Here is a 14,495-nt window from a genome sequence, read left to right on the forward strand (position 1 = left end):
CATATTTGTTGTTAAGTTGTTTCATTCTCCCTCAGCGGCTTGTGATGGGGCCACATGCCAACATAGCATCACATGAAGCTGATTATCCCTGTAATTCTCCGCCACTAAAACAACGCTGTCCTTTTTACGCAAATGACTTGAGCATGATCCCACAGGCCATGTGGCTGACCAGGACTTATGTGGATGAGTTCCTGTTTTTTCCACTTTTGTTTAGTGAATGGTCGCTGGAAAGACGGCAACAAAACGGTAAGAAATGCTTTGACACTAAGATTAAGACTAAGATTAGAAATGTCGTGCAGCAGGTTGTTCTAGTTCAGCTGTAGACGGAATTTATTTATTTACTTCTTCCTCATTTTTAGATCCAGTTTATGTCCCATAATTTTTCTGTGTATTCCACTGAAGGTCACTGATACCTGTTTCCTATCCTAATCCTTTGCCTGAGCGGCGTCTTCACCTTGGCAGCGCCACTACAGATGGACAACACAGGGATGAAAGGAGGAATTGTGGTACGTTCAACACAAAGCTCAGTTCATCAAAATATCCAGTGTTAAATTCAGATATCTAAGTCATGGCTTTATATTTTGTGCCATAGTCCGATATTATTTGTTCAGCTGTTATAGTTGTTGTAAGACGGCAACATATTTGCTGTTGTTTGATATTGTAGTACATTTTCTGTTAGTTCCTTTTTAAATCAGAATTTGAAGATGTAGCTTAACTTGGTTGTCAACTGCTTTACATTTTAGTTTTCAAGATTTCCAGGTTTTAGGATGTTAGAGTGCAACTATAAGACTTTTCTTACAACAAAATTTACAAAATGATATAAAGAACAGTATCCATGATTTATTTTTCTGTTAGACCTTAGAAGTTCACAAACATCTTAAAAAGGTACTTACTTTAAAAAAAAAAAAAAAACTTGACTGTTCCCTGTCAAATATCACATGTCTGAGTAGTAGCACCTCCACGCCTAACAGTGAGTTGTGTGTCTTAGATAAAAGATGACTGGCCAGGTTACAGTCTGGACCTGTTCACCTACCCAGAACACTACCACGAAGACATAGAGAGTGTTTACATTCCCCATGGTGTCATCATGAACAGGTAAAACACACACGTAAACACACACAGCAGAGTGAGTTCTTAATCATTTTCCAGTCATTTGTGTTTGCCCTGGTGTGATTTTCTCCTGCAGGATAGAGCGTCTGGCGAGCTACATCATGGACGACTTTGAGGACAACAATATAATGGTGCTGTGCGTCCTGAAGGGCGGCTACAAGTTCTGCGTAGATCTGGTGGAGTTCATCAAAGTTCTTGGCCGCAACTCCAACAAGTACCTGGAGACGCGGGTGGAGTTCATCCGTCTGAAGAGCTACCTGGTGGGTGAACTGCATAAAATCTTTTTTTTATTTAGCCTAAATAAAACATCACAAACTTTCCTCAGATGGCTTCACAACCTGTAGAGCAAACAACACCTATATGCTTAAATACAGGGGTTTATTTTTTGGGCATTTTATAGATGAAATGAATGACAGGTTAATTGATAATCAAAATAATGCTCACTTACAGCCCTAACTTCATGCACCAAAGACACTTAAACATCCCTTATGTAACTCAGGGATGGAGCTGACTTTCGGCTCGGCCACCAGATGTCACTCTTGTTTCTGTTTAGTGAGGAAGCGGCACAGTCAGGCAGGACACCTCAAGGACGATTGATCGTGGAGCAACTGCAGAGCTCATGTTCATGAAAACACCAGATTGGTAATTGGTGCTTTTGTTTCTGTCAAGAAGAACAGATAATGACACTGTCTAACACCTGGAATGTATAAACTGAGGCATTTTCTGTTAATGTTTGCAGTGACATCATTTTGCATTTGTCACCACCGTCACTCGTTATTCAGGGATGTATTTTGGCGCAGAGCAAATCCAAAAGGATCTGATTTATATTTTTCTGCGTGTGTCGTCAGTCCCGCTCTCCTCTCACAGCACACAGCATACATTCAAATAGAGATAGTTTATTTCCTTCCTGGGTCATACTGAAGTCATACTGTAATGTCACGTGTTTTCTTAATAAGAAAGTAAAAAGCTTGAGATTTTACTTTCCAACATGGCTACATGAGGGTAATTCAAATACTGAACAAAATTTACTTCAGTACAACTTGATTTATCTGTGTAGGGGCACATTTATGCAGCAGCCCACCCCCCAGATCAACAGATACAAACACACAGAAGAAGAAAGGGGAAAAAAACACTGTTAAACACAAAACTGGAAACAATCAAAGGTAAACTATATTTGGAAGTAGTCATTAGAACATTGATAAATACATGAAAATATAAAAAAAAAACACATATTCTAAAAAATATCAAAAATAATAAAGAAATACAAAAGCATAACAACATTAAAACAAAAGCAAATCCTCATAATTACATCAGCAAACAACATGGCAGCAAGCAACAGCTGCCATTACTACAGTGGAGGACGGTGTCTGAGTGATGACACTGTTAGTCAATCTCACAGGTCATGATGGAGTCATGTGACCTGCCCCCAGGGCCCGGGATCTCGTCCATGTCACTGTTCCTCTTCATCCAAGTGATGCATCTGTAGCCAAGTGAATCCAACTTCAAAGCTGTCGCTCTTCAAAGCTTTGCTTCCTGCAGGGACAGACTGGGCCTGGTTCTGGTTATGTTAAGGATAATATTTTAAATTCATAGTCACCCTTTGTGCACTTGTCTTCCGTTAATGCTTTCTCGAAAGTTGTACAGTAAATCCAGTAAATCCAGTAACTTAAGTTGGCTGAAAAGCAACCGTGCAGTAAAAAAAAAGTACAAAGTTCACAACATCTCCGTATGATTTTATTGAGTATAATTGCATCATATGCCACATTTTTACGTTCTTGTCTTCTTCTTCTTCCCAGAATGACCACTCAACAGAGGACCTGCACATAATAGGAAGCAGGGATCTGTCTATTCTGCGTGGAAAGGTGTGTGTGGAAAGTTTGTCTCTTATCTTGTAGGGGTCAGTATTCATTCATTGTCAGGTTTAGTAAAGAGAAACTACCTTGTCCTCAAGAGGGAGCCGTCAGTCAAACTGTCAGGAGGTGAACACAGGATACGCCTAATCTGAGGTTTTACACAAGAATACATAGAGTTTATAGTTAATACAAGCACGGACAGTTACATTTTTGTGTACTTATATAATATGCAACTGTGTTACAAATATGTTTTTACTGCCCCAAACTTGCCCTCAGACCAGAACACACCCCTGCGCTTCAACTCTTGAAGCTTTCTCCTCACAATCATCCTCTTTGTGCACATCTCATGAGCAGCACTTTGTTAAAGCGGTTTGCCCTTCACCAGCCTGGCCATGAATCAGACATTTCAGGCAAACAAATGTTCCCACAAGGCAGATTTACTGACTGTTCATCCCTGTTGAGCTCTGGCAGGGAGGAGTGGGGAATCTGTAGAGAGGACACAGGCTGCGGCATCATGAGGAATTATCCCTCCTCGCTACATCATTCTCTGAGATGGACAGAGACTTCACTTACTCAGCTAATATGCCCACACGCATTTGCTTAAAAAAAAAGAAAAGGCTGATATTGAGTTGTCTTAACTGAGCTGTCACTTTGACTTGTTAGCTAAGATGCATTTCCGCTGCGGGTAAAAAGGTCAGCGGGAAAAAAAACAGAGAGGCTGACAGGCACCTTGCACAGAAAACATGAATCACTCCACTTCGTCTGCATCACTCCACGCTCTAGTTACAGTCTCTCACTTTGATGGAAATATTACACACAAACCTCCCACGAAGTCTCATATATTATCTAAAAAAACCAATTATTAGTCATCAGTCTTTGTAAGCCTGATACAGAAATGTTGCTGGTAGATTAGGAGTGTGGTGCTATTGATACCTCCATTAAAACGTATTAATCAGCACCATAATAATGGCAACGTAATGACAGCATAGAAGAAGTAAATGTTAAGTTGAAGACTGGGGTGGCATGAGCAGGCTCTCTGGTTTCCCAGGAGTTATTATGGAAACCTGAGTAGTTTTAAGTCATAAATGTAGAACAGTGTGTGAACTGAAGAAGGAACTAGAGGCATTGACACATGGGTGAACGACCAGTTCCTACTTAGAAAAGAAAACAACTTTATGTTCATAAAGCTTTAAGCCATTTTTAGACATGCTAGCAGCGTAGCTCAAGGGATAGCAATGTCGGTGAGTCAGCCGTGAAGTTTTTAACACACATTCATGCTCCCCAGAGGTTGCATCATATTGACTTTGATGATCCACTGATCTTCCATGTAGCTGCATCATTTGTTCAATATGATTAAATACTTGCAAAACGAATTACGTTCATCTGTACTTGTGTGTTTAGCATTTGTTAGCAAGCTAGCACACTAAACTAGGATGGTGGACATGTTAGACATTGTTCCTGCTAAACATCAGCAGGTTAGCATTGAGCATGTTAGCCTACTGGCATTAGCAGTTACCTCAAAGCAGCCTCACAGAGCTGCTAATGTGGCTGTAGCCACTCAGTCTTGGCACTAAGTCTTAATACTATCTTACCTGGCACCATGACAGATTAGTAGAGAAGTTTTTCAATTTTTCATAATAAACTATAAAATCCCAAACAGTTATGCTATACAGATTCAAATAATTGCCAGTGCACAGTTGTTGTCCAGCTGGCTGAACGGTATGTTTACATTTTGTAGCATGCAGCAAGACAGGTTAGTTATGTTTTCCTCTGTCTACTCTCTCTGAGTGTTATGTAACAGCGTACAGGTGTGGACCGGGAGCATTGGCCGGGTGCCTGCATTCTCTCCGATCGCTCTCCCCAAACCATAGATACTCTCCACTGGCCTCACAAAGAGCCCCACACACCCAGCCAACAGGAACAAGGAGCCATTTGAAACCGTGCAGCAGGGAAAGTGTGCAACACCCGGACACTTAGAAGTGCCTTTTACTCACTGTAGACACAGATGTTCGTTACTGTGGAGGTCAAATGAGTCGTCTGTGCTTTTGTTAAGGCATTGAAAATACTGCCAACATTGTTGCTATAGGTACCATCTCTAAGAAATGTAAATTTCACAGAAACAACCCGACCTTTATTGTCACTCTGCCTGAACAGTGTTAAAATTCAAAAGGTGATGTTTTTCTAATGTGTTTTTCTGTTTTTCTTTTTACATGTTACCAAGTGTGTCCTCATTGTTGAGGTGAGTGTCAGGTGCAAACAATCTTTCTCCCATCTGCTCTGACTTGCAGTCCAGTTTCTCTTTTTAGAATAAATTAATTCTATCAAGCATGCCCTTCAAATTTCCACCTTGTTTGATGCCTTTGACATGTTTCGTTTGAACTTCTTTTAGTTCTTTAGAAAATTAAGAAGCCATTGTGCTTGTAAGAGCCACGTCTCCTTTGCTTCTGGTCTACAAAAGGACAAAAGGAACAAAGTGTTTTGTCTTTGAGATCATGTTTCACTTGTAAAAGTTGAACACATAAGCACACTATCACAAGGACTGTTTACCCATAAGAAGATGCTGTCAAATCTTCAAATGCAAAAAAACTAAAATCATGCCAGTATTTACTTCAACAATTGTAGACAGTTTAGAAGAACCGCTCCAGTGTCGTATCATCTCTGAAAACAAACAAATAAATTTAATCCTCATGTCATGGAAAATTTTCCGTGTTACTTCTTATAAAAAGTGGAAATTTCCTCTGTTTATAGAAAAGCAACAATAGACATGAGACAAAAATGATTCAGCAGATGTAAGAGTGCGTGCAGGAGATGCACTCATTCATTTCTCATTAATACATTAAACATATTTACTCAAAGGGGGAAATATTTGATGGAAAACTTTAGAAAAAGAAATATCTCAGTGTAATTTTCCTCCTCTTTGAAAGTGTTCTGCACTCAAATGTCCCACATCCCTCCCTCTTCATCATCTCTCCCCTTTTCCTTTGCTCTTCCCCTCCCTAAGGCCATAGTTGACACAGGAAAGACCATGAAGGCCCTTCTGAAGCATGTGGAGACCTTTGAACCCAAGATGGTCAAGGTGGCAGGGTGAGCCAGTCATTCAATCATCTGTGTTTTTCCCCACCGGTGGAAATGCCAAGCGTGTGACGAACACTAGAAGAAGAAGATATCGCTGGCCCACAGTCGCTATCTGGTGTCCGTGGGCAGTTCCTCTGGCGCTCCTGCGATCACAGACACCAGATAAACATCTTTCCTCACACATGGCTTGCGTTGAAAGTTATTTCCTCTTTTACTGTGTATGTAACTCTGTCCAAGTGTTAGCAGTTTCTTCTTCGGATGGGGATGCCTTTTTTTTTTTTTTTTTTCAAATTAAAATAAACAGAAAGTTACTGTAATAAATAAACTTTTCGTTTTAACATGTGTTTTAGTCTGCTGGTGAAGAGGGTCCCTAACATGGCTGAACGTCTGACAGACTGTGAGTATTCCTGATATTAATACCACATATTCCTTTTTTAAAGTACAAGTGTCTTTCACTGTAGGCCTACTGTGATTGCTTTGTCAGTAACAGTGAATCATGTGTTTTTGTGATGTTACTCAAAGCTCAAGTGGTTTTCTTAGCAAGTATGGTTGCGCACAAACTTTCATCATTAAAGGAGCTATTTATGAATTTTGCTATTGCAACATAGCCAGCGTTAGCATTAACAGCTGTTTACTATCGCATCTTTTCTTCTACTGAAGCTAGCATGCTAACCAGCTAGCGACTCACTGTAGCTTCCGATCTGCAGTGAAGACGCAGCGCTGCTCAGAGGGCTTATTATAACCTGTTGTGTTATAAAGCCAACGACAGCTGAAGCTTTTGTCAAGCAATAGCCTCTTTAAGTTTGTTTTCTTGAAACTAAATCTGTAGATTACTTGTCCCACCACAGTTAGACAAAAGTCTAGAAACTGGATAGACTTATGAACCATTGTATAAAGCTGGAGTGTAAATACAAAGATAGTTCCATCAGTGTAACTACTACATGTTCAACATTTCTAAAGCAGATGTATATTATTGAAGTAGAGTTGTTGCAGGCAGCTATGACAGAGAAAATCTATAAATGAACTGACCACTGATAATCCATAGAGAAATACTGGATTTATCATGTTACTTATTCAGATCCTCGTCTGTGTTTGTTCTGATAGATGTTGGATTTGAAATCCCCAACCGCTTCGTTGTCGGCTATGCCCTGGACTACAATGAATACTTCCGTGACCTGAATGTAAGTGAGTGAGTCCGCTGACTCCGCTGCACACCGCACGTGACCTTTTGAAAAGCTAAGAGAAAGGGATGAAAGAGACGGGGGGGGGGGGAAACACAGCAAATCAAAGAGATGCACTCCTCTGCCCTGAAACCTAAACTCACCCAATAGGTGTCCTCCCTGCCTGAGGAGACTTTACATGTAGGAAAAGCAGCTCAGATCTGTTCAGCTGGTTTCTGTTTGTATGTGTGCAAGGTGTTTACTCATAACACTGTCATTCAAAGCAGTACTCAGTGTTGTGTTGATTTCTGTCAAGAACTTCAAGTGCTTGTCACTTTTTCTCACAATATCAGCCCAATAATAAACCAGTGACCTACACTGGGTGTTTTGACCCATGTAGTGTGTAATAATGGAAGACAACCCATATCGGCACCCAGGATGTCTCACAAGGCTGCGGTGGAGGACTAGCACATCAAGATTTTTAGCCATGCTAGCAGCTAGCAGCTCAAGACTGAAATATCTCATGAACTCTTAAATGGATGGACATGAAATCTTTTGGAGGCATTCCTGGTCCCGAGAGGATGAAACCTAATGACTTCAGTGATACCTTGACTTTTCCTTCCTTTTTTAGTGCTACCATAACATTGATAAATTAAGATGGTGAACATGGTTAACATTTAACCTACCTAACATCAGCATGTTAGCATTATCATTGTGAGTATGTTAGCATGCATATGTTAGCATTTAGCTAAAAGCACTTCTTTGCCCAGGTATGGTATCACACAGCTACTAGCATGGATGTAGACTCTGGTCTTGTTTCGCCTCCTCCTACCTCATTTGGTGATATCTACCACAAAATCCATGATGCCACGGTTGTTAGTTGCTGGTTGACATTCCCAGAAGTCTCTCTCTGGCCCTTATCTCCTGATCACTTTTGCACAATAATTAGGTTGTGGAAAAACTGCAAGCTATGAATGTCAGGGTTCAAAGTGTCATCAGCATTTCTAACATTTTTCTTGGCCATGTTACCATAGGAATTATAGGCATCTGACATAGTAAATAATGTCGTAGTCCGGCATAAACAAAACAACTTCCACTACTATAGACTGTCTCTCACTTTTACTCCTTTTTGGCCTTTCAGTTATTTTTCTTCTGACTGCTTTCATTGGTCCTTTAAACAATCTCACTCCTCTACAAGCTTCAGGTCAGGCGTGCAACCTTTCCTCTGTTTTTCCTCGCCGCACCCCTGACAGTTCATTTCAAGCCATATTTCTATCAGTCTGAAATTAGTAAATGCAAACCTATGTGAACTCTGCCATTTTTATATCTGCAGAGGCGTGACCTCAAATTTACCTCTGACTCATGTGAAACACTAAGCCTACACTGACTCCCATAGCTGTGTGTGTCTGTGTGTGTGTGTGTATTCACATGGGTGTGTGTGCTGCACAGACTGTATGTACTGTATGATTGTGTGTGTCTCCTGTGCATGTTTGAGGGGGGTGGTATTCATTAGGAAAGTTTGAAGGAGTGTGACCTGTGGAATGTAGAGGTTAGGATCTCATTATCAGGCAGAGCTAAAGCTTCCCTTCTTATCTGTCCTCATTCTACAGAAGAAATATGAGTTGAACCCCTGGTACACCCAAAGTTAGATTAATGACTGCGTCATATTTTTGTAATTTACCTTTCTCTGCTTTCAAATTGTTGCATGCTTCATCTTTTCATACTGTATGCGGCATGTTAAAGCTCTCACAACATGCCGAGATTTCCCAAAGGACAGGGTGACCCTAAACGCATATTTTGCCATCATCATGTGCAACATTTTTAGACAAGATTGATCCATAATGTAATATAGATTTAACGTTAGATAACACAAGCTAATTTTTCTTTCTCCCGCCTCCTTTTCTTTCAGCATATCTGTGTTATCAGCAAGACTGGAAAGATGAAGTACAAGGTGTGAGGGGCATTAAAACCATAATTTATGTCCAGTTTGTGTGCCATCTTCAGCAGCAAGCAAAGGTTCACTTTACTCTCCCATGTCTTTATTCTCCCAACGCTTCAGCGTTAATTTTTTTTTTATCTCAAAGCAGCCAATCCAAATTTTTGGAGGGACTCTTGAATTAAAAAAAAACAAATATTTCATGAGGTGTAATTGTTGCCTCATCACCCGTTTTTGTTTATCGGCGAGATGCACACAAACAAAGAAATTGATAAATGGGAGAAAGAAGCGCTTCCCACCAGGAGAGGACGTTGGTGACAGATGGAGAGAGCTTATGGACGCTGGCATCCTCGTGCCTGGATGACGCCCACTCTGACTCATGGAAAACACACAGTGGGTGCAGCAGGCTGGCGCGAAACAGAGTCTCCGCACCACACTGTATCTGTTTGTTTCCAACTGTAAACAGACCTTACTGGAATAATACATAATATAATAATACATAATACATGAGATTAATATGGCAAAACCATCATTTGTCATATATAACATAATATTTTATACACTAAAAACACACATCTGAACTTGTATTTGTTTATTTTATATTAAATGTTGAACTTTTTTTCTTTTTTTTTTTTTTTACATTTACTGAGCCTCTACAAGTCCCTGCAGCTCTAGATATGCAGACAAATTCCCTGTGCAGGAATATGTATGTGCAGAGTTTGACAGTAGAAAGCTGTTTTCACATTCATCTGCTGAAGGAGGAACGTTTCTCTGTGATCACCTGGAGTTTGAGAAGTGTACGTACGCACATGGTTTTGTGACGTCACAACTAGTTTGGGTCAATCATGGTCCAAATGATTTTTAGTAGATATCTATATCTGTGTTCTGTCTGGAGGAAGTCTATAATGGAAGCTAAACTTTTGAAATGTCAATTTTTTTTTAAAACCCATTATTTCTTTCATCGAACATTCCTCAATTCCTATTGAAAAATAATTTCTTCATTCCACTGAATCGCAGATAAACAAACATTAAGGATTTTGTGTTTTTACAAGGTTTATAGTCCTGCAATTAAACTCTGAGCCCTTGATCTCTGGGGGAGACAGCTCAGTGTAACGGCTATAGAAATCAAAATACCTGCACACTCAGTGCTCTGAACTACAAACATACGAGAGACACACACTCACTGAGGTATTTTCTGTGTTCTGTTGCCATTGTTGGGGTGACTAACAGAGTCAATTGCGCATGTCGACAGACAGACCAGATCATACTTCACTGCACACGGTGTGTACTCGGCGAGTGTTATCATGTGGCTACGCACTCTTTAGTCTTAATCACCTGAAACTCCAAACAGCCGGCACATCACACAACAGGCTTTCATGTACAGAACGAGGCATTATTCTAGCAGTGTAAAGAATTTAGGTGATTTGTGATTACCATAGGATTACAGCACCTCCACTAAAATATGGTGAAATAATTAGAATCTGTTGTGTTTACTCTGGGAAGAAGTGTCACTTAACCCGTGCACCCTTCACTGCTCCATGTAAAGACCACCAAGGTCCACAGAGACTAAAGGCGTTAAGTGAAGGGTCATATATTATCACCACGCTTGTTCCATATGTTTTTGTGTGAATCAAAAGTCAAACTATACCGTGTGTGTGGCTTTTCCTCCTCACTTTTTTTACAAACACGTTTCTAAGCCAAAAAGTAATGGTCCAGCTCCAGCTCTCCAAGTTAAATGACCTGATAAATGAGTTGCTGTGTGGATAATACGAGTGAGTGCAAACAAAAGAGAGTTCTGGGAGGTTTGGAGCACTCTGTTTCCATGTTGTGCTCTCAAAATGCTCTCAGGTTTCACAAATGAAGTGGTAAACAACACCTTCCCTACTACAGTCAGAAGAGCCCTAAATGCAGGCAGGTTTTATCACTTGTCCTTGACCCCTAAGGTGCAGAGGAGTGAGATAAGGAAGACGAAAAGAAGCTCAAACAAAATTACACAGCTTTTTGGTTGTGTGCTATCCGTGCATCTGGAGCCACAAAGACCCCCATTGTACCTCTGGCCGCAGCCCCATGTGTCCTTATCATAAAAAATCAGCACTTGGCAGTAGTGGTTAACTTATCCCAGCACTAATGCCCCCCGCACTGCCCTGGGAACCTGGAGGCCATTGTCTTTCACCTTGATGTTGGGTTTGTTGAAAGCAAGACGGGACAAAAAGCCTTGCAGGTTTCACATGCTGCGGCTTTTGTCGTGGCCCGTCAAGGGAACAGAGGATGGGGCCGACCGCAGAAAGTAGGCTACAGGTAAACTGCGCTCAGAACAAAAGGAACAAAACGGGAATTGTACATCTGAATGGCCACACATCCATGCGTTTGACATATGAAGCCTGTGGTTAGAGACGGAGCCGTAGGATTTGATTTCACCAGCTCAACAGATAGAGCATAATCATTCCAGAAACCAATAATTTTGTGGTCCCCCCTTCACTGTCTTAACTGATAAGATTGATACCAATAGTGCATACAGTGAATATGCTGTGGCTAGCAGCTGGTTAGCTTAGCTTGGCACAAGCAAGGAAGCTGGAAACTAAGAAATATCTAGCCTGGCTGAAAGAAAATAAAAAATAATCCACCTACAGCAGCTCTGAAGCTCACTAATTACCACAGGTATCTCATTTGTTTAACCCATACAAAAACCAAACCATAAAAATGACAAATTGTGGTTTTTAAAAGGGTTACGTGTAGGACTATTTCTTCGCTGGGTGCAGTGACCTCCTGGACTCTTACATATTAGTTTTTGTATGTCTTAAACAAACAAGACACATGTATAGGGTGTTAATTAGTGAGCTTTAGAGGTGCTGATTGGTGTAATTTTCCACCTTTAATCAAAGCCAGGCTAGCTGTTTCCTCCTGCTACCAGTGTTTGTGCTAAGCTAAGCTAACCATCTCCTAGCTTACAGCTTGTAGCCTATTTGTGTATTTCCCAAAAATAATGTCAAACTATTACTTTGAAGTTAGACAACTTCAGTGTCCTTCGGTATGTGTGCTTCTGCTGCATTTAAGATGAATAGACCAGACTTCATTTAAAATCTAGGTCATTTATTTGATCAGAAGTTTTAGCCACGCTAAAAGATTACAGTCTTCGTTCCCACTTTGGAACTTAATGAATACTGCTTCACTGACGCATCTTGGTTCACAAATAGAAAGAACATCCTCCCCAGCGTTCATTGTGTTCCAATTAGGGACTGGCTGGCCAGAGGGCTTGATAGATTGACTGCTGCTGGGTTTCATCCAGTCATCAAACTCGGTGCCAGATCCACTTACACAACCTGGAGTGGGGAGTGATCTTCATCCTCTTAAACTCTCAAACTCAACTAGAGCTTAAACAAATCCTTAATGAATGAAATTATATATGTTGAGTTTAATGACGGTAGCCTTGCCTGATGAGTGTTTGTGCATGAAGGGTTGTTGTAAACCGGTTTCCACAAACATAGCATGCTGTGCTGCAGAGTCATTTCCACCTGTCCTAATCGTAACGCTGCTGGGCTTTGAACTTGGACTTCATGTGATGTCCTAATCCAGCCAAACATTTTGCTGCCACGAGAGAGCTCGTAATCTCTCTTCTGCTAAATGTTTGAGTCACTCTGATTCTGCAGCTACACATTTGGTTTAAAGGAAATAGGAGCCAGTGTTCATACCGATCTTTTAATACAACTTTAAACAGAAACTACAACCATGCTTTAGTGAACAGTGAACCATACAAGGCAGCACAACAACACATACAACTACACAATAGACAAACATACAGTCATTACAGTAGACTACAAACTGACAACAACACCTCATTGATCTGAACTCCTCTGTCCTCACTTTGCCATTCATAAAAACAACACTGCACTGCATGCACGCCTGAAGCTCCAACAGTGCTGTGCACACAGGAGAGTGTACTGATGGAGTGGGCCAAGTCCTTATTTTGGGAAAGTACCACAGAAACAGAAACCAGTAAAACTGTTTTATGGTTTTCTTGTGAATTTTTATACACACGTGTAATCCATAGAGTTACAGATTGTGGTGTTGTTTGTGTGGGAAAACAGAAATACTTCATTCCTCTCACTGCCTGCTGAGTTTAGTCTCTAATGCACAATTGAACTTTATGTCAAATCAATACAATCCTCTCTCTGCATTAATAATGTGCTACGGGTTTCATAAACAAATTGCATTAAATGAAGAATACGGACCTCATGTTTACCATCACATAATGCGAGAGTCCCACTTACATCAGTTTAAGTTGTCCATTGTCTGGACGAGGGTGCACCAGATCTTTAGACAATAGCTCTTCTCTGAAACCAGGGAAACCTCGCCACAGTATGGGTCAAAAGAGTCCTATTGTCCTATCTTCTATTGTGCCGCTGGAGTAGCCTGCAAACAGAACACTGTCAGCCTTTGTCTTTGTCCGGATCAGCTGTGCAGCGCTTTTTTTTTTTTTTTCATGCTCTGTGGAGTCCCATGTGGCTGCCATGCCCTACATGTCACCATAATAAAGTTAAGGACACTGCTGTTACAGTTGATAATGGATAGACAAATATGTTTCACCAGTTGAACGTTAGGAAATTGGAGAGCTCAGCATATGTGTGGGCCTCAGGGTTTTTTTCCCTGCCGTTTACAATGATGTCCCTGTGATTGCATTTGCTCACTTTAAACGGTCTGAAAGGCTTAATGTCAAAGTGTGGAAATTAAGTGTTTGTCAGCTAATGGCTAGCTGTTTATTTAAATGTATTGTGTGAGTGTGTAGTGTCACTGAATACCAATCATGTTCCATTAGTGCTGGAAGTATTCAGATCGTTTACTTAAAAGTAGCAACACCACCATGTAAATATACTCTCCTACAAGTAAAAAATCTTACTTATATGCTTATTATTAGTATAGTATCAAGTACACAGAAATGTACAGTGTTTCTCTCACAAACATAGTGGAGTAGACGCATAAAATAACTAAAATAAAACGGTAAATAAAACCGTAACTCTAATGTGATATGAACTACGCAAAAACATGACAAACATTCAACAGGGTTCGGGAAAAGTAGTCAGATTTTTAATTTTAGTAATTCACAAATACTCCTTTACAAATAAAAGTCCTGCATCCAAAATTCAAGTATCAAGAGTAAAGTTACTCATTTTGCAGAATTGTTGCTTTTAGAGGTTTATATTGTCATAAATATTGTTTTTGACGATATGAAATATCATTGGCTTATTATTAAGTAAAAAACATTTTTATTGGTCCAACCGGGCCGGCTGTAATTTTAACTACTTTAAATAGTGTTATATTTTTGTCGCATATTTTATAAGATGGTGATATGCTTTGTGTGAAAAT

The 14,495-nt window shown here is 40.3% G+C and overlaps 1 protein-coding gene across 1 annotated transcript; it reads left to right on the forward strand.

Annotated features, from left to right (window-relative positions):
• The first annotated feature begins 215 nt into the window (after window positions 1-215).
• Window positions 216-9,691, forward strand: prtfdc1 (phosphoribosyl transferase domain containing 1). Its single transcript, XM_022748759.1, has 10 exons — window positions 216-246; window positions 403-506; window positions 989-1,095; window positions 1,187-1,370; window positions 2,907-2,972; window positions 5,185-5,202; window positions 5,965-6,047; window positions 6,389-6,435; window positions 7,143-7,219; window positions 9,108-9,691. Exons 2-10 carry the CDS (start codon window positions 474-476, stop codon window positions 9,153-9,155), a joined length of 663 nt encoding a protein of 220 aa, XP_022604480.1. The 5' UTR covers window positions 216-246; window positions 403-473; the 3' UTR covers window positions 9,156-9,691.
• The last annotated feature ends 4,804 nt before the right edge of the window (window positions 9,692-14,495 follow it).

Source organism: Seriola dumerili, unplaced genomic scaffold, assembly GCF_002260705.1.
Source record: "Seriola dumerili isolate Sdu_G_001 unplaced genomic scaffold, Sdu_1.0 BDQW01000129.1, whole genome shotgun sequence".
NCBI classification, from domain to species: domain Eukaryota; kingdom Metazoa; phylum Chordata; class Actinopteri; order Carangiformes; family Carangidae; genus Seriola; species Seriola dumerili.